This window comes from Amborella trichopoda, chromosome 8 (assembly GCF_054954075.1).
Source record: "Amborella trichopoda isolate Santa Cruz 75 chromosome 8, AtrichopodaSantaCruz75HAP2 v2.0, whole genome shotgun sequence".
Classification (NCBI taxonomy): domain Eukaryota; kingdom Viridiplantae; phylum Streptophyta; class Magnoliopsida; order Amborellales; family Amborellaceae; genus Amborella; species Amborella trichopoda.
Genome location: NC_142343.1, coordinates 35759822 through 35780976, shown reverse-complemented (window position 1 = coordinate 35780976; position 21155 = coordinate 35759822). Strand labels below are relative to the sequence as shown.

The following is a 21155-nucleotide window of genomic DNA, read 5'->3' as shown; positions in this document are numbered from 1 at the left end:
TAACTAATAAATTTTAAATTTTAAAAGTAGTTCAAATCAAGTAAATCTATAAATCCATGAAAATCTTGAAATAGGTTGTCCAAATAATGTATTAGAAGATGAACTATTTTTTGGACTTTGAAACTTTTTTGTTTATTTTTATATATATCAATTAGAGGGTTTTTTAATATTGTAAATAAAACGGTTATATAAATGTGATGCTGAAATTCATTAAGAAAAGTTGTTTTAATGCTAAAAAAACCCTCAATTCTATCATATCAACCTCAAAATGTACATACATAAAGAAAATGTACATACCTAAAAAGAGTGCATCTTGTAATGTATTATCTAGACCGTCAATTTTTAAGATTTTAAAATGTTTATAAATTTGCTCGACCTACATTGTTTTTGAAATTTAAATTTTATTATTAGAAATAAAAATAAAATTTTAAACCAATAGTAAAGATTTCTAATATTAAAAAATATGTTTTGACCCCTTAATTCTGCCATTTAAAGTTGCAACCTCATGCAAACTCTTTCCCCTTATATTGAGGCGTTATTTTTGCGTCAAGGAAATATGAAGCTCCTAAATACAAGGTTTCGATATGCGGCCTTACTAAATTTCGCATCCCCGCGGCCTTAGAAAGCTTATCGTTATAGATAAAGCCTCCGAGTCCAAACTGTTGGTTGGACCCGATAGATCCATCCACCGTTCATTCCATCGATCCGTGGGTAGGGCTTTTTTTAATATCGGGCAGCCGCTCCGCTCATATAAATCCAATAATCGAAGCCCTGTGATCCCTCTTTGGTTGAGCTCTGTGATCCCTCTTTTGTTCCCCCACCCCCTCTCTTTCTCTCTCAACAATTTGGGAAATCAGTTTCCCTCTCTTTCTCTCTCCGATTTACAGCGTGGAAGGAAATCTCTATCATCTGTTTGTTCTTCTCTTCGATTTCTTAAGGTCCGCCCTCTCCTTTACTCTCTAACTTCTTTTTGTTTTGTTTTTGTTTTTGTTTTTGTTTTTGTTCCCTTCTTTTATGTTCTTCTTTTCTTCTTTATTTTGCACTTATTTTGTTCTTATTCTATTGATTAATGGTGTTTATAGCTTTGCTTCTCCTCTTCTTGTTTTGGTACTGTGATTTCCAGGTTTAGGGTTTTATGTACATGACTGTGATGCTTGTTTCTTGCTTGTTCTTTCCAGTTAGGTTACTATTTCTGTTTTTTTTATGCCTTTTAATTTATCTTTGTGTTTTGTTTATGCCTTTTAAGTTACCTTAATTGAGTTTTCACATGTGACGTTCAGTTGATTAAATTAAAAACGGGAAAAAATGGAAAGTTCTGTTTTTGCTTAGGAGTCCACTAAATTTACTGGAAATCTCTGATACTAGCTGACTTAGGAGAACTAGCAAGTTCAAAGGTAACATTTTGACTGTGTCAGTCTCTTCTTAAGGAAGATTTAGTCGGATTTCTGAAAATTGGAAGCGGCATCCATGGATAACAATGTTGGAGAAATTTTTGTGTTCTATGCTCTAACTGAGCTGGAAAACTGGCTCAAACTTGTCATATTTGAAATCTGTAACTCGTAGCGTTAAAAGGTAGGATTATCCATTGCTAGAAAAACTTCTGCTGCCTCCAACTATTGAGGGGAAATGGCAGGAGCCATGGCTAAAGATCGTAGCTTTTAAATGTACAGAAAATTAATGGGGGGTTTCATTAACAGGTTAGAAAGTTACCTTCTAATTTGGCAGAAATAGAACAGGTCGCAAGTAGCAAACATGCACTAAATTTTCTGAGCTAGTTCTAATGGCATTTATGCAATGGGAGCCCCTCTTTTGATTCATAACAATAACATGAACGTTATGGCCTCATATTATGCGACTAGAACAATGGTGAGACTTGAAAGAATTTTCTAATGGGGTATGAACTGTTAGTATTTTTCTTTTGTTATCATTTGAGACTATACTATTTTTTACCAGTGTTTTAAAATGCGGGATGTGGCAAAAAGCGTTGGGGGGGGGGCGATGCGGTCCGAATGCGTGTGCATCGCGGCGATGCAGTCAATAAATATAAAAAAATTCTAAAAAAATAGTTTAATGTATAGAAAAAAATATGGAGGTTATATATGTGATAGTAGGTATTTAGATTATTCATTAACTCCAAAAGTATTAGCTGACGGAGATTCTGTATCCACTATCCACTGATAGAAACTATAAACTTGAAACTAGAATTATAAAATATTCAACAATCAACAACCATAAGCACAAATCTGCAACAAAAAACGTTAAAGTTACAAATTTTATAAACTCTTTAATCTTGAAAAGAGTCCATGAAGTCCATGCAGTTCTTTGACTTGATTTGTATACTTTTTATAAACTTTATAAATTTATAAGAATGTTGTAACTTTACGATATCAAAGCATTTATGAAGATCAATAAATTTTATAAACTCATTAGTTTGTAACTTTACTGTATTAGTCCATGAAACTCTTTATAGTTACAAATTTTATTTGAAAAGTACTAGGAAAAGTTATTTGATTTGTAACTTTTAATCTTCATGGACTTTAAGTTTGTAGTATCTTGTGTTACAAATCGAAGAATTTCAACAAATAAAATTTTTGCCCACAATTTATTTTTTATTCAATCAATCCAATAAAAGCCACGGATGTGGCTGAAAAATGTTGTTTGGGTGGTTTAATAGCTCCCGAAACCCTTTCCCCCAATTTTTCAAAAGTCAAAATGACCCTATTGCCCTTACCCGAGGGGTACGGTTTTGAAAAAAATGGTAGATAGATTATGTGGCCTGATGCGGGATGCAGCTCTGATGCGGAGGGATGCGGCTCTTATGCGGGTGCATCTCTTCAAACCGCATATGTGGGAAAGTGCGGGTGGCGCATAGCGCCTGATGCCACCGCATTTTAAAACACTGTTTTTTACACATGGTTCAGATGCCATACTCATCGTTACGCAAATGATTTTCTTTATATGAAATTGATCTTACAAGTGAATAAAGATGATCTGAAAATTTTCAGATAAAAAAAAGTCCCCCCTCGCTATGTTTTTTGGGCACCTAAGCATTTGTTGATGGAGGACTAGTCGATCACCAAACCTTTTTCCTTTGACAATTGGATCATGAATTAGACTTCTAATGCGTTTGTCAGGACTAGATTGTAGGTTGAGCATGCATAAATCTAATAGTATCCTCCTCCTTCTCCCGTGGTTCTAACTTGATCCTCAAAGCTTATAGTTTAGATGCAAATAGGCACATCTAAGCTCCAATGCCCCTTGTTCAGGAGATCATTTCCTTGTTTTTTGTTTTTGATAGTTTAGGCGAACAGGGCTCACGAGAAATGATTTAGCGTGAGATGATAACCAAACATTTATGCTCATACATTAATGAGTATTTTATACCTTTTCTTAAGGGATGTTGACAGTTATCTTATTTACAAATGAAAAATATTAAAGCCCATGTAAGGAGGCAGTTCCAGTGTGGTACCCAACAGCCCAAAGTGAGTTTCAGACATTATTCTTCAAGGTTCAAGATTATCTTGAAGTTGTCTTAGGTTGATGGCCCACATATAGTTTTTATATCCACCTGTTGTGTAAATTATATTTTTTAGTATACAGAGGAAAACCATCCATGTGGCCCTTTTTGCATATATATAAAAAAAATGTGTAGTTATTGAGCTTGTTGTAGATCAAGTCACCAAATGCTGTCCATAAGTTCAAGCTTATATATCCATATATGACCAAATTTTTTATAATATTTTAAATATTATTGCAACTGTATCCCATCATTGCATATTGCTTATTTGCTTCATTTATATGGAAATGATGAACTAGAGTAGTATGTTGTTTTCTAATTTTTCTTGTTTTAAGAATTGCATTATTCAATACATGTCGTTTAAAAGATTGACCGATTCCTATTTGGTAAACAGGTCTCTCGAAAGATTGTCATGGACCACACTAGCTTTGATAGTGGTGCATCTCCTATATATTCAGATCAGGACCATAGAAGTGATGAATCTCAAAGTGTTATAGATCCCGGAGGATCTCAAAGTGTTATAGATCCCGGAGGATCTCAAAGTGTTATAGATCTTGGAGGCACTTCCATGGAGGGCAATGAAGAAGTGATTCCGAGTGAGAATGCCAATGATGCTAATGATGAGAGGGCTTTGACTCTTACAGGCGAGGAGGCAGATGTATCTGGAGATAAAGATGGTGAACCATATGAGGGCATGGAATTTGAGTCTCAGTATACAGCTTATAAATTTTATAATGATTATGCAAGGCGTATGGGATTTGGCGTACGTTGGGCTAAGACAGGTCGATCAAGGAGGAACAGGGAAGTCATTGGTCGGGACATTTATTGCTTTAGGCAGGGTAGGACCCCTGGGAAACATGATGGCAATGCACGACAGAGTCCTGTTACGAGGATAGGGTGTAAGGCGTTGCTTCGTCTTAAGAAAGTTAATAGTGAGAAATGGGTTGTCTCCAAGTTTGTGAAAGAGCATTGTCATGACTTTTTGGCTCCTGACAAAGTTGGTCTCATTCGTTCACATCGCCGAATACTCGATGATGCGAAGAGCCTCATTGATTTCCACACTACGGCATTGTTAGAACCATCACAGATGATGTCTAATTCAGAGGCGCAGGCTGGTGGGTTGGGAAATGGTGGATCTACTCAAAGGGACCGAGCTAGTGATGAATCTCAAATGGTTCTAGATCCCTCAGGCTTTTCCTTGGGGGTGGACGGAGAAGTGATTGAGCATGAGAATGGTAACGAGGCAGATATATGTGCAGTTGAAGATGTAGAGCCATATGAGGGCATGGAATTCGACTCTGAAGACGCAGCCTATAAATTCTATAATGCTTATGCAAGGCTTGTGGGGTTTGGCACACGTCGGGCTAAGACACGTCGGTCAAGGACAAATAGCGAAATCATTGGTCGTGATTTTTATTGTTGGAGGGAGGGTAGGCGTGATGCGAAACACGATAACAAACGGCGACATCGTGCTCAATTGAGGGTAGGGTGTATGGCAATGCTTCGTGTCAAGAGAGCTGAAACAGGCAAATGGGTTATCTCCAAGTTTGTGAAGGACCATTGTCATAAGTTTTTGGCTCCTGATAAAATTGGTCTCATTAGATCACATCGGCGAATATCCGATGATGCAAAAAAGCTCCTTGCTCTCTATGCATCAGCTATGTCAAAACGACCACAATTGATGTCAAAGGAGCAGGCTGGTGGGTCAGGATCTACCCAGGAGAATGAAGATGAGGATGAGGAGCCAGTTCAAGAGGGGGAACCATATGTGGGCATGGAATTTGACACTGAATATGCAGCCTATAAATTCTATACTGATTATGCAAGGCATGTGGGGTTTGGCACACGTTGGGCCAAGACACGACGATCAAGGGCAAACAAGGAAGTCATTGCTCGGGACATTTATTGTTTCAGGCAAGGTAAGCGCAAGCCAAAACGTGATGCCAATGTGCGTGATGGCAAAGTGAGACAGCGGCCTCATTCAAGGATTGGATGTAAGGCGATGATTCGTATTAAGAAATCTAATAATGGCAAATGGGTTATCAGCAGTTTTGTGAAAAAGCATTGCCATAAGTTTCTTACTCCTGGTGAAGTTGGTTTCACACGCATGCGTAAGCGAATATTCGATCCTTCCGGAGACCTCATTGATCTCTACAATGAGGAGCGGGCTGGTGTGTCTGGAAATGTTGACCAAGGGGATTGTCAGAATTACTTACTTAGCAAAAAATTAAAGGGACAAGATGCTATGAATGTGCTGGGCTTTTTTAACGATATGCATGCAAAGAACCCCTCATTTTTCTACCGCATTCTAGTCAATGAAGAAGGCCATATTATAAGTGCATTATGGGTAGAAGCCAGGTCCAGGATATCATACAAGCATTTTAATGACCTGATTATCTTCGACACAACATATCAAACATGTTCATTTAAAATGCCATTTGCATCTATTATTGGGATCAATCACCATAATGACACAATGTTCTTTGGGGGTGCATTGATTCATGATGAATCTGTGGATACCTTTGAGTGGGTTTTTATCCAATGGCTACAAGCAATGAACAATTGCCACCCGAAGGCAATTGTCACTGATGAAGATCCAGCGATTGCTGCTGCAATTGCAAAAGTGTTCCCATGGACTCGGCATCGTTTTTGCAAGTGGCATTTACTTGGAAAGTACAATGAGAAGTTGGGGCATATAGATCGTAAGCATCCATCATTTCGTGATGATTTCATGAAGTGCATCGGGAGCCAATCGGTAGAAGAGTTTGAAGCATGTTGGTCAACTCTCATGGACAAATATGGTGTTCAAGAGAATGAATGGCTGCAAAGGTTGCTTAACTGCCAAAGTCAATGGGTTGATGCTTACTTTCAGGATACATTTTTGGCCGGTACAGTGACCAGCCAACGATTCGAAGAGATACACTATTCATTGAAGCGTTATGTGAAGTCCACTACAAGTCTGCATACCTTTATAACTGCCTTCCAAAAACTAGTGGACAAGAAGTTTGATGAGGAGAATACAGCTGACCACAAGTCCCTTACGGAAACACCAGTTTTAAGGACACCATTTTACATTGAGAAGCAAGCATCAAAAATTTATACCCTTAAGATGTTTGATGAGTTTCAACGGGAACTAATCAAGTCTACAAATTGTTTCTATGAAACAATCACAGAGGATGCGTATATCACCACGTTTAAATTGGTCGAACATGGGTTTGGAACAGCATCCCACCTGGTTACTTTTGATGCTTCTGAAGTGAAGGTGAGTTGTAGTTGTCACAAGTATGACAAATTTGGCATTCTTTGTGGGCATGTGTTGAGGGTCTTTAGTCTCAAGCATGTTGTTGAACTCCCCTCTCATTACATACTGAAGCGGTGGACAATGGAAGCGAAAAGGGAAGAGGAAGGCATTGAAATACAAGCTGGTTCCCAAGCACCACGCACCATACGCCATGATGTTTTATGTCAATTAGTCAATCAGATCACAGAAGATGGGGCCATAAGTGAGGATCTTTATGAGTTCACGAGGCTTTGCCTATCAAGGTTAGCTGTTGAGGTTGCTGAGAGGAAAAAGCTTGTGACAAATAATCAACCTGTCTCCTCAAACCAGGCTAGCCTATCTCTCGATGCTGGATTCCAAGCTATGGAAATCGAGCCACAATCGTTGACTCGTGAACCATCACGCTCGAATTCTAGAGGACGACCACCGAAGAACAATACGAAATGCAATGTGTGCAAAGGAACAGGTCATAATAGGCGTACTTGTCCCATAGTAAGGGGTGGAGGGTAAGTACTTCTCATCCTTCTTGATTATAAAGCATAGTTGTGGAGATCGTATTTGAAACCTTTGCTCAACTAACATTACAATGGCATTTTAATCATCTTTTCCCAGGTCAAACTTAAACATTGGCATAGGCATGGTTGGGACGGAGATTAACTTGGACGAGAACCAGATTTCTCAGGTTGTTCTCTAAATAATGGTTTACCCTTGGGTCACTTAGTTGCTTTGTGGAAATTAGATACTTCTTTTGTTAAATACCATTTCACAGCAAGCGATCAACTGTTTTCTCTATGTTGCATTGCATGAAATTTATACTGGATATTCTCTCTTTAGCCATATGATCTTACATGAATTTGGTTAAAGGACCTAATTATCTGGCTTTCTGAAGTTGTCTTGATAAATGGGGATTACAGTTGGTGAGGATAATAACTAATTGTCATTGTTTACAGATTTGCACTGGGGATGAAATGCCTGCAGTTCAAATCCTTTCCTGGGGACAAATCTAAAAAGCCATAATATGAAAGGCTTCTAAAGCAATGGTGCTTGCAGGTTGCATTTTAAATTTTTTTTTTTTTTTTTTTTGACCCATTGGAACTATATGGCATTGTTCGCATTAAATGGAATACCCTAGGGATGTAGATATTTATTGATTTTTTTCTTTGTTTGTATAAAGTGTCTCTCCCTTTCTCTACCCTAGTATTCATTTCATTTTCGTTTTGACAGGTTTTGTGCCACTGAACTCCCATTTTACATGGCCACAATTTAGTAAGAGTGTGATGGATACAATCTATTTCATTTGAATGGATGGTCAAATCCTACAAAGGGTACAAGGTGTTGTGTCCTGGGGAAGTGGTTTCAGAGTTGGTGTTTTGGATCTACAGTATTGCTTTTGATGGCTTGGCTCTATTGCAAATATCTCTCTTGGTGAAAACTAACTCTCTCAAGCACTCCGCACACAAGTAATAATTCAAATTAATTCAGTTTATTGGGTGGTCTGATTCTAGAAGGGTTGCAACATGTCCGATGTGGTCTCCATGCATGTCGGACTTGCTCTTTATGTAATTGAAGAAGCGTGTCTGATCGTGTCAGAGTCCCTCTGTTCATTTGCTTTTCTGATTAACATCAGCTATTGAAGATCATCAACAAATTAAGATTACATACCCAGAAGCATCGCAATAGTCAAACTAAGCAACATCTACTACACAGATGCCTCGATGACATACATCAGCGAGGCAAAAAATGGGTCTTGATTAACTTTAATCATTGTCTCATTAATCAGTGCTTAAATCCATGAGTCTCGTGGAGAACATCTAAGCACTCATTATTGAGAGAAGGATCAAGGTTAATCAGGACCCACTGATTAGTGCCATGGATGACTGCAACAACTCGGCAACAACTCTTTATTGTCTTTATGCATTACCACATCATTTACTTTCACACCACTCTTCTTGAAAACCAGTTTACTAACTCTTCGGTTACTAGAGTGAAATGAAAAGCAAATTCTCATGTGGATATGTGCAATCAAAGAATTGGATACAATTTGGTCTACATTACTAGATTCACTCCATTGCATGTTAAGATCTACAACAAATCAGTAAACAAATGATAAAACGATTTCCAAAAAAAGAAAAAAGGAACATATGAATAAAGAATGAGTTGACGATATTTACTAGAGGAAATAGAAACCTAGTTCTGGGAAAACCCAGGTTTCTTACATTTGGGTAAATTTTCAACTTGTATTTTAGGTATAATATTCGGGTAAAATTGAACTTGGATTTTGGGCCTATGATTCTTGGATAGCATAGAGATAAAACTTATGTTCCGTAATTCCACCATTTGGACTCACATGCATATATGGATTTTTTAAAACAATAAAAATTGATGTACGGACTGGAAACAAGTTGCAGTATTGCTATATGGTCCAAAATTTGGATCAGATGTATGGACTGGAAACAAGTTGCAGTATTGCTGTATGGTCCAAAATTTGGATCAGATGTATGGACTGGAAACAAGTTGCAGTATTGCTGATGTTAACAACATAGTAGGATTGATCATTTATTTATTTATGGGTGCAGTTGGCATACGGATGCATCAGTACTGATCATTTTATTTATTTATGGGTGCAGTTGGCATACGGATGCATCCGTAGAGGTAAGGTGCACCTTCAAATTTTATCATGGTATATAATTTTGACGTAAAATGTCCTTCGGATTATCTCAAAATTTATTTTTATATCTAATTATAAAATTTTAAATTTTAAAAATGGTTAAAATCAAGTAGATCTATAAACATATGAAAATCTTGAAAATGGACGGTGTAGATAATATGTTGTAAAATGCACTGTTTTTGAGATTTAAAATCTTTTTATTTTCATGGTCATACATCTCGACGTCGAGATGATCAATCAAAGGGTTTTTCAACATTAAAACTACCTTTTCCGATGGATTTTTTAGGTGCATCCGTAGTTCTACATGTTAAGGTTGCAGCCTTATATAAACTTTTTCCTTTATTTATTTATTTATATGTTAAGGTTGCAGTCTTATATAAACTTTTTCCTTTATTTATTTATTTATATGTTAAGGTTGCAGCCTTATATAAACTTTTTCCTTTATTTATTTATTTATATTTTTCAGTTTTAGTTTTGAATAGGAACCACCCTATTTTTGGGGGCGGTTCGAAAGTAGAAACTTTGAACCTCTCCACGTACAAATATTTCTCGAGTACGGTGCATTTTGAAGGTTCTATCTTAAGAGCACTTTATACTTTGAAATTGCAGCCCTCAAAATATTCTAGGACGGTTCAAAGTTGCTCAAAGGTGCAACCTTTGGATTGCTCTATACTTAAAAATTGCAACCTTCAAAGTATTTGAAGTATGGATTGGTTAGAAATCGCAACCTTCAATGCACTCCACACGTGGATTTTTTTTAAGTATGGAGCTGTTCGAAGGTTCAATCCAATGCTGGCATCTTTGAACCACTCCATGCTTGGGAGGTATTTATATGTGAGACACTTCGAGATTGGAAAAATGCCATGATGATGATGAGACCCTTCAAGGTTATAATTTTTGAGATTGGGAAAATGCTATGCTGATGATGAGACAATTTAAGATTACAATTTTCAAACCGCTCCAAAAATAAGGTGGTTCAAATGTAGTAGTTTTCTACACCCTTCATAACCAAAACCAAGAATATGGGAAAGTATGGTCAGTTCTATATCGCTAGGGCGCAAAATTGGAAGAAAAAAAATGATAAAAAGAGAACCTCAGTGTAAAATGATCCAAATTTTACTGTAACTTATTTCGGTCTACTTTCCCTTAAAAGAAAGCTTGAATTTTCCGACAAGAAAGAAAACCTCAAACGCCCAAATTTACCGACCAAAAACCAAAGCCCCAGCAAATTACAGAACCTTTGCTTTATGTGAACTAGTTTTTACATATATAAAGTTCTTTCCATATGAAAACGGATCTAGAGGAAATAGCCCCTCAAGCATGTCTTTTACCATATTTGGTAAACATGTCTGGAAATTCTTATGCAATTAGTTTCTCTTGGTAATTTGTTTGGTACGTCTTACAGGAGTTTGGAGTGAAATATGATATTAGCCTTTTGCTATAAATTTTGTTGATTAAATATTGAAGTCTATCCCAATGACGATTTCTTGAAAATAATCCATTTCTAATATGCCTAAAAAGGACAAGTTAGGAATTAAGTTTGGGTTTAAGTGGTTAGCATTAAGCAACATTATATCTCAAATTTGATTCCTATCACTGAACTATCAAAAAAGTAAAAGAAAAAAAAAAAAAAAAAAAAGAGTCAAATCAAAAGTCGTAGATTGTATTTTATCAATTGTTACACACACTCTTACCATTTTTTTTTTTTTTTTTAGAACAAAAAACGCATATGATATTGGATCCTGCGACCTAGTGGATATGACAAGCGAGCAAGCTACCACGAAACCAGCTGACGCCTACTTCATACTCTCACCCTTTAATATTACAAGATATTTAGTAGACATTGATATTTGGGGTTGTTTATAAAGAGACCATTTATCTTTTGTATAAGGAGGTCACAATCGTTTTTGTCTCTTAAATTTCAAAATAGGCAGTTGTAAGAGTGTCATTGAATAGACATAAAGTTCCAAAAAAACATTCTCCAACTTCGTGACTCATCCTAAACGATCCAATTTGACTTCTAGTGAGTGGGAATAGTTGTGACCTCCTTGTACAAAAGATGAGTGGTCTTTTTGTAGACAAACCATTATATATATATATATATATATATATATATATATATATATATATATATATATATATGGGTTTTGTTAGGCTACACCACTCGGTGGTGTAAGCCCTTAAAGCGCTCAACATTTTTGGACACTAAAATACCCTTGAATTAGAATGTAAATTTTTTTAAGTAGATGCATTTTTGGTCATTTAGAAGGGTAGAATGAATATTTTTATAAGAAAATAATGGTATTCTATTAGTAGTTAAAAACAATTAATGCATATTGTGGGTGATGTCACACACCATATCTATGATGTTATTCTCCACTATTGTTAATAAAATTTTTTGTTTCTATTAAGAATTCTAGTTTACCCTTGACTAATTACTTAAAATACCCCTAAACAAAAAGTTACTATATACTATAAGACAAGGGTATCTAAATATCTAAAAATGTTGAGCACTTTAAGGATCTACACCAAGTGGTGTGTATATATATATATATATATATATATATATATATATATATATATATATATATATATATATATATATATATATATATATATATATATATATATATATTTCCAGTATTCAAGCTGGCTATCTTCTCTTAATAATAATCGGGAAAAGGTATATATATCTTTCCAGTGTTCAAGCTGGCTATCTTCTCTCAGTAATAATCGGGAAAAGAATACATCTTGTATCTCTTAGGCATACAAGAACACAATTTTTAGGTCTTAGTCTTGTTAATGGTTTAATTGCTATTTGTATTAACCCAATATGTAGATATTTATAATTTTTATTTTTATGTTCTTGTAATATTTTATTTGATAAAAGTTGAAAGTCTTCCTGGTTACTAGTAACAAACAAGGTCTGTTCTACAGTTTTTATAGCATAACCTATTTTTAAATCGAATGTTCATTTTCTGTATATATTAGATATAAGTACTTTTGGTATGTTCCAATTTTGTATTTGGTTTTCAATATCATTTATAATGATTTCTTCTTTATTCTTAATCCTTAGAGTACTACTAGTTTGTCCAACAGCTTTATCAGTAAGATTTCTAATAAAATTTTCCATTATTAGGTTGCGGATGAGTGTTATCTAGACAGTCCTCCTTGACTACCTCTTATGTCTGTTTCGACCTCAGCGGCTCTCCTGGCCTTAACGGTCTTTAGACTGGGTGTCTGAGCGTCTCTAACCTCAACTCTCGGGCCAACTTTCTTTAATGGATAATTTTCTTAGATTTCCTATGATAAAGTCGTTCTTGAAACTAGTGATTCTCTACGACGATAATTAAATTTCAAAGTGATATTCTTAACCAACACTTTTTAATACGCACTGATTGCAAAGCTGCAAAAGATATTTTGTAAAAAGATGTTCATAATCTTGTTTCCAAACAAATTTTTGCCCGCTGGCAAGCCATCTTATCTGCTTTTGACTTTTCTATTGAATACATCTTTATACCGTTTGTAATGGGATAGAGTCGGACATCTTAAATTAGATAAAAGATCTTCGGATCTAGATGCTAAGACAGCGGTATTTCTTATAAAATGGAGAGTAATAGTATAAATTAGTGTATTGACTGCATCACTTTCTGTATAAAGGACATCTTGGTTTTGTTCATTTTTGGCAGTCCATTGTCTTGTATTATTCAATATTTATTTTTTAATGGATTCTGGGAGATGGAAATCCCACCACCCACGTAACCATCTTGTAAAACCACAGATTATAGCTTTTGATATTTCTTGATCATGGGTTCCTACCATTTTGCATGCAGATGCATACATAGTCATATGTCTCATGGTATCTAAGATTTGATGTTCCGATATTTCATCTATATTCCAGTTTACTAAAGTTCTTCATGAATAGGAAGAAGTATTGGATATGAATGCTTTTTCAAATTGGATATCAACAGGTGTTGGTCTTCTATGATATGGTAAGGCTATTGCGAGTTTCCAATTTTTGGAATATGCAATTCTTTGGATTTCATCTATATGTGAACTAGAAGTCATAGATTGATTAAATGCTTGTTCTCTATTTTCAATTGTATCATCGATAGATTCATTAAATTCTTCTTGAAGCTTTAAGGTTTCATGTTCAGGAACCTTTTCTTTGGCTTTATTTGTAATATCAAGTTTAGATAATTTTGATATTAATTGATCCATTCATATTTTATTATCATCTCCGATAAGAAAATTTTCTTTATTTAGCTTAGGAGGAGGTTTAAATAGTAACTGTTTTGGTATAGGAATGGATGGGGCTGGAGATAAAAGATTTCCAATTCGTACTGTTTGTTTGCCTATTGTTTGTAGGTAAAGATTTGTATAATTATTTTGTTCAATTATATGAGGAAGTAAGTCAAATCTTGTGACATCTGAAGAAGTTAATTTATATGGGGTTGCTGTTGTTTCATATACAACTATTTGGGTAGAAGTACTTGATTCCTTTGTATCTTTTTCGGAGAGTTGTTTACTAACTCCTTTAATGGTTAGACTTTGTTCTGGAGGATGTATACAAGTTATTACTTTGCCACTAGTAGTATGGAATTTTGTGAATTGAGATTCAAGAGTATTAACATCAAAATCAGGTATTTCAATATTTTTATCGCTACATATATTTCTTAACCAATCAAAGAAGCATATTGTTGTTTTCTCTTTTTTAATAAAGTTATTAAACTTTTTATGGAATAATTCTACTAATCTAGGTTCGAATGTATTTAGATACCATTTACGTATACTTGCATTTTTCTAGGATAAATAGTCATTAGTAATATAACTTTTTCTAGTTTTCTTTCTTCTGTAAGGGTTAATATTGAAATTCTGATTTATCAGGCTCATCCTGTGCAGGTTTATATTGAGGAATGATTATATTTTCAGATGTTCTAAATAGCCCTTGAAGTTGTGGTTCAGGATGTTGGCTGTTTTTAGATGCGGGTCTTTGTGGTCTGTCATATGTTGTGACAGATTTTTTGAATGGTTCTAATTTCAAAGATTCTTTTATTGGATTATCATTTATTGATGATACTACTGAATCATCCTGATAAGAACAACTTAGGTGATTTGGAATCTGTATTTCGATGTTTCCATTAATATGTTCAACAATCATGTCAGAAATGTTTTGAACTGGAATTTGTGATGGTAGGTTGTCATTATGTATTAACCATGATTTTGGTAATCTAATATCAGACCAAGATATTGTTTTTAAAACTATAGTGTTGGATTTTCTAAATTAGTTTGGTATAATATAGTTTGATCTCTTGTATCTACTTGAAGAACATTAGGACATAGGGTTGTCATAACTTTATAATAAATATGATAGACTATTGCAATATTTTGAGATCCTTGCATCATATCAAATCCTTGTGTTTTAAGATTTAAGGATAAAACATTTAATATATTAGGATCTGTTAAAGACATAGAGTAATTAGGGAAACAATTAAAATATATTGATCCACTACAAAGACTGGATTCCACCATTCCAAGTAATGAATCAGAAAACCTATTGTGTCTTGTATCTCTTAGGCATACAAGAACAGAATTGTTAAGTCCTAGTCTTGTTAATGGTTTAATTGCTATTTGTATTAACCCAATATGTAGATATTTATAATTTTTAGTTTTATGTTCTTGTAATATTTTATTTTATAAAAGTTGAAAGACTTTCTGGTTACTAGTAACAGACAAGGTCTGTTCTACAGTTTTTATAGCATAACCTATTTTTAAATTGAATGTTCCTTTTCTATATATATTAGATATAGGTACTTTTGGTATGTTCCAATTTTGTATTTGGTTTTCAATATCATTTATAATTATTTCTTCTTTATTCTTAATCCTTAGAGTATTACTAGTTTGTCCAACAGATTTATCAGTAAGATTTCTAATAAAATTTTTCAATATTAAGTTGCGGATGAGTGTTATCTGGACAGTCCTCCTTGACTACCTCTTATGTCTGTTTCGACCTCAGCGGCTCTCCTGGCCTTAACGATCTTTAGACTGGGTGTGTCTGACCGTCTCTAACCTCAACTCTGGGGTCCAACTTTCTTTAATGGATAATTTTCTTAGATTTCCTATGATGAAGTTGTTCTTGAAACTAGTGATTCTCTACGACGATAGTAAACAGGTGTGAACAGGGTTGGCTCTGATACCATAAATGCGCCAAGATCTACCCTAATTAAATCTTATTATTATTATCTTAAAAACATGAATAAAGCATAATTATAGTTAATTAATTGTCGTAAAATTCCCATATAATAGAAGAATAAAAAAATTATGAAGATAGCAGAATTAAAAGAAACATTTAAGATAATCCAACAGGTATGAGTTGAATTTCTAATTTTAATACTGAAAACTAATTTCAACTGCATTTCATAATTACAAACATTAATACAAACATCAATACAAACATCAGTACAATGGAATGATAATGTTTACATGAAACTTACTGTTGACATATACAGTAGCTATTAAACAACTTCCATTCTGATGGACAGTAAGTAGGGAGAAAAGAGAAATTGCAATCACACATGAAAAAAAGTAAGAATAAAAGTTACCGACTTTGTAGTAGACGGTGTATACAGGACTGTGAGAAAACTATTCTACTGTAGTAGAAAAGAAAGAGAGAATAGTAGAGAAAAATTAAGAGAGGAATGAAGAAAGACTTCTGATGTAGCTGTGAGGTTTCCTTGCTCTGCCCCTCAATGTTAGCAAAGATAGGGTTTTATAAACGGAGCTGAATATCGATGGTTGCCAGGTGGACGAAGATGCGCTTCTGAGAGGATGGAAGATGCCTTGGACGACTGTGTTTGTGGCTGAGGAATGTCGGTGATGAAGGCTTGGTAGAATGGGGTGCCATGTGTCAGCAGCGGAACAGTAGCAGTCGGGGAAGATGCTTACTTATTAAAACGACAACCTTAGTACTATTTATTGAGGACACGTGGATGCTTTGGGTTAGATGAAGAAGGAAGTGATTTGACTAATATTTAGTCACATCAGAAAAAGGAATCTAATTACTGTGCTTGGAGTCACTTCAGCGTGCTTGATACTGTGTAGGAGTCTTATCTAGTGAAGGAATATGCTTATTACTATTCAAAAGGTCATATCAAGTCTGCTTTATGGATAAGGAGAATATTTTTCATGGATTTGATGGGCCTGGGCCTAAGAGTCGAGTTTTTGACTGAAATCCTCCAGTAAGAGATTACCGGATTGGACCATTTCTTCTGATGTCGTTGGTACTGTAGAAGGTTCAGCAAATATTCCACAGAGTTGTTGTTCTAATTCAGCAAGAGTAGCATGAGGATAGGCTCGTTTCATTTGCTTAATATAAGAAGAGAAAGTATGTAGGTCAACAGTATTGGGTGCAATATTATGAGCAGAAGTATTATATATCTCAGAGGATAGAGGAATCCTTTTGAGAGGAAACGAACGTGGGTCCGTACTAAATATATCTCACCGTTTGATTTTAATAGTTTTCTCAAGACGGGGAATATATGTATAATTATTAGAATTATTTTCAGAAATAGCATACTCCCATTTGCAGATCCAGGGTATTTGATATATAGACATGAAATAAAGATGGTAGTCTATCACATCTGTACATGTATTATGTTCAGAGAATTTATTTTGGAAGGCTTGAAAAGTGTCTGGTAGTATTTGGGTAGAAGATCCCCAAATAAGGAACCAATGGCGAAACCAGCTAGGAAATCTTTCAAGTATAGACATTTTGAACTGTATATACCAGGAATGAGTATTATTAGGGTTCTGGTATAAAAAGACTTTATGCCAGGCTTCAATATATTCAGCGTACCGAAAATAGTTATATTGGTATTCAGTATTTAATAATTTTTTCCCTTAAGTAGGGTTGTTACCCCAATCCTCATAGGTAAGTATTTTTTTGATCTGTAGCTTAGAGTAAGCATACAGATTTGTATTTTCTTGAAAAAAGTGAACAATAGAGACTGATCCTGTTTCCATCAAAATTGATTCATACCATTCATGGGTTTTGATACCATTGATCGGGTTTAAATGGTTTTGAAGATAAAAGGGAGCTAATTTATGTGGGTCAATATGAATGTGTTTGTCATCTATAGGAATATCAACTAGGAAAGCATTATCTATGTAAATAGATTTGGACACTGAGGAGGTTTGCTTATTTGGGTTTTGGGCTGGAGACAAAGCAGGACTTGGTGTATTATGTTTTGGACTTTGAATAAAATATTCTGGGACATTGGTGGATCTTAGTGGAGACATTGGTTGTATTTGTAAAAAGGGTTGGCTGAACATAGGAGGCCCAGATGAATTAAAAGGAACTAAGTCCATTGGGGTTTTTTGTTTCGATTTGTGAGATGTATTAGTATTCATATTCATATTGAGATGAAAAAGTTGTAATCCGTAAGGGAGTGGCTCTTCAGGTGGAAGAGGTGGTAATGTACGGCCCCCCTGTAAAAATTCACGGGTAAGAGGTGGTAATTTAAAAATAGGTTGTGCTATAAAAACTGTAGAACGGACCTTGTTTGTTACTAGTAACCAGGAAGACTTTCAACTTTTTTCAAATAAAATATTACAAGAACATAAAAATAAAAATTATAAATATCTACATATTGGGTTAATACAAATAACAATTAAACCATTAATAAGACTAGGACTTAACAATTCTGTTCTTGTATTCCTAAGAGATACAAGACACAATAGGTTTTCTGATTAATTACTTGGAATGGTGGAATCCAGTCTTTGTAGTGGACCAATATATTTTAATTTTTTCCCTAATTACTCTATGTCTTTAACAGATCCTAATATATTAAATGTTTTATCCTTAAATCTTAAAACACAAGGATTTGATATGATGCAAGGATCTCAAAATATTGCAAGAGTCTATCGTATTTATTATAAAGTTATGACAACCCCATGTCCTAATGTTCTTCAAGTAGATACAAGAGGTCAAACTATATTATTCCAAACTAATATATAAAAATCCAACACTATAGTTCCAAAAACAATATCTTGGTCTGATATAAGATTACCAAAATCATAGTTAATACATAATGACAACCAACCATCACAAATTCCAGTTCAAAACATTTCTGATAGGTTTGTTGAACATATTAATGGAAACATCAAAATACAATTTCCAAATCATCAATAAATGATAATCCAATAAAAGAATCTTTGAAATTAGAACCATCCAGAAAATCTGTCACAACATAGGACAGACCACAAAGACCCGCATCTAGAAACAATCAACATCCTAAACCACAACTTCAAGGGCTATTGAGAACATCTGAAAATATAATCATTCCTCAATATAAACCTGCATAGGATGAGCCTGATAAATCAGAATTTCAAATATTAACCCTTATAGAAGAAAGAAAACTAGATAAAAGTTATATTACTAATGACTATTTATCTGAGAAAAATGCAACTATACGTAAATGGTATCTAAATACTTTCGAACCTATATTAGAAGAATTATTCCATAAAAAGTTTAATAACTTTATTAAAAAAGAGAAAACAACAATATGCTTCTTTGATTGGTTAAGAAATATATGTAGCGATAAAAATATTGAAATACCTGATTTTGATGTTAATACTCTTGAATCTCAATTCACAAAATTCCATACTACTAGTGGCAAAGAAATCACTTATATACATCCTCCAGAGCAAAGTCTAACCATTAAAGGAGTTAGTAAACAACTCTCCGAAAAAGATACAAAGGAATCAAGTATTTCTACCCAAATAGTTGTATATGAAACAACAGCAACCCCATATAAATTAACTTCTTCAGATGTCACAAGATTTGACTTACTTCCTCATATAATTGAATAAAATAATTATACAAATCTTTACCTACAAACAATAGGCAAACAAACAGTACGAATTGAAAATCTTTTATCTCCAGCCCCATCCATTCCTGTACCAAAACAGTTACTATTTAAACCTCCTCCTGAGCTAAATAAAGAAAATTTTCTTATCGGAGATGATAATAAAATATTAATGGATCAATTAATATTAAAATTATCTAAACTTGATATTACAAATAAAGCCAAAGAAAAGGTTCTTGAACATGAAACCTTAAAGCTTCAAGAAGAATTTGATGAATTTATGGATGATACAATTGAAAATAGAGAACAAGCATTTAATCAATCTATGACTTCTAGTTCACATATAGATGAAATCCAAAGAATTGCATATTCCAATAATTGGAAACCCGCAACAGCCTTACCATATCATAGAAGACCAACACATGTTGATATCCAATTTAAAGAAGCATTCATATCCAATACTTCTTCCTATTCAGGAAGAACTTTAGTAAACTGGAATATAGATGGAATATCGGAACATCAAATCTTAGATACCATGAGACATATGACTATGTATGCATCTGCATGCAAAATGGTAGGAACCCATGATCAAGAAATAACAAAAGCCATAATCTGTGGTTTTACAGGATGGTTACGTGGGTAGTGGGATTTCCATCTCCCAGAATCCATTAAAAAACAAATATTGAATAATACAAGACAATGGACTGCCAAAATGAACAAAACCAAGATGTCCTTTATACAGAAAGTGATGCAGTCAATACACTAATTTATACTATTACTCTCCATTTTATAAGAAATACCGCTGTCTTAGCATCTAGATTCGAAGATCTTTTATCTAATTTAAGATGTCCGACTCTATCCCATTACAAATGGTATAAAGATGTTTTCTTTTCCCGATTTTTACTAAGAGAAGATAACTAGCTTGAACACTGGAAAAAAAAATTCACAGCTAGATTACCTTATTTATTTGATGAGAAGGTAAAAGAACATCTTAACAATAAAAATAGTGGTCTAATAAATTATTCTAAATATACGTTAGGAGAATTATCTGCTGAAATATGTGCTGAAGGATTAGCATTATGCACAGATATGAAACTAAAGAAACAACTTGATAAACAAAAAATGACAGGGAGAAAGAATTGGGTGATTTTTGTGAACAATTTGGTTACCATATAGAAAAAAATAAAATTCATAAATCTCATAAAAAAATACATGGATCTAATCAAAAAGAAAAATATCATTCTAAGAAATACAAACATAGAGAAAAAAAAGATAAATTTATCAAACGATTTACTCCCAAATATTCTGCCTTTAAGAAAAAGGGCAAAAGAAAATTACCCGTCTGTTATAAATGTGGTAAAATTGGCCATTATAAATGCCAATGTAAAATCAAAAAGAAAATCGAAACTCTTATATTAGATGAATCCTTAAGAAATAATCTATTTGACCTAGTACAAATATATAATTCTTCTACTAGTTCTGATACGGATTCTCAATCCAATAGCGATATGTCATTACTAGGAAATATACAAGATGAAAATCTTATTTTGTCAGATACATCAGATGAATATGATAATGATATATGCAGACAATGCTCTGGCAAAACTCCAACTTGTTCTGGTAAAATTTCAACCTATAATCTTCATACCCTGACAAAAGAAGGTAATTTTATTCTAGATCTAATATAAAAAATATCTGATCCCGATGATAAAAGACAGGTTATCACACAATTTATTAATTAAACTAAAGAAAAACCTAAACCAGTTACGTTGATCAAACCTCCAGATGAATATAACTTCTCTACTATAATGAAAAGAATAAGTC

General features: G+C 34.1%; 1 protein-coding gene and 1 long non-coding RNA gene across 2 annotated transcripts; both read left to right on the top strand.

The window, feature by feature from the left end:
* The first annotated feature begins 790 nt into the window (after positions 1 to 790).
* On the top strand, positions 791 to 8462 carry LOC18423450 (protein FAR1-RELATED SEQUENCE 5). Its single transcript, XM_011628678.3, has 5 exons — positions 791 to 938; positions 3912 to 7303; positions 7410 to 7479; positions 7748 to 7847; positions 8022 to 8462. Exons 2-4 carry the CDS (start codon positions 3930 to 3932, stop codon positions 7802 to 7804), a joined length of 3501 nt encoding a protein of 1166 aa, XP_011626980.1. The 5' UTR covers positions 791 to 938; positions 3912 to 3929; the 3' UTR covers positions 7805 to 7847; positions 8022 to 8462.
* Positions 8463 to 13366: 4904 nt separating this feature from the next.
* Positions 13367 to 14700, top strand: LOC148781057 (uncharacterized). The gene is made up of 2 exons (XR_016060603.1): positions 13367 to 13457; positions 14368 to 14700. It is a non-coding gene; the product is annotated as an uncharacterized LOC148781057 (long non-coding RNA).
* The last annotated feature ends 6455 nt before the right edge of the window (positions 14701 to 21155 follow it).

Excerpts from the sequence above, each read along its gene's own strand:
- LOC18423450 (XM_011628678.3), top strand. The coding sequence starts at position 3,930 with ATGGACCACACTAGCTTTGATAGTGGTGCATCTCCTATATATTCAGAT. Across the intron at positions 7,304-7,409 it reads CCCATAGTAAGGGGTGGAGG|GTCAAACTTAAACATTGGCA; the intron begins GTAAGTACTTCT and ends ATCTTTTCCCAG. Across the intron at positions 7,480-7,747 it reads ACGAGAACCAGATTTCTCAG|ATTTGCACTGGGGATGAAAT; the intron begins GTTGTTCTCTAA and ends CATTGTTTACAG.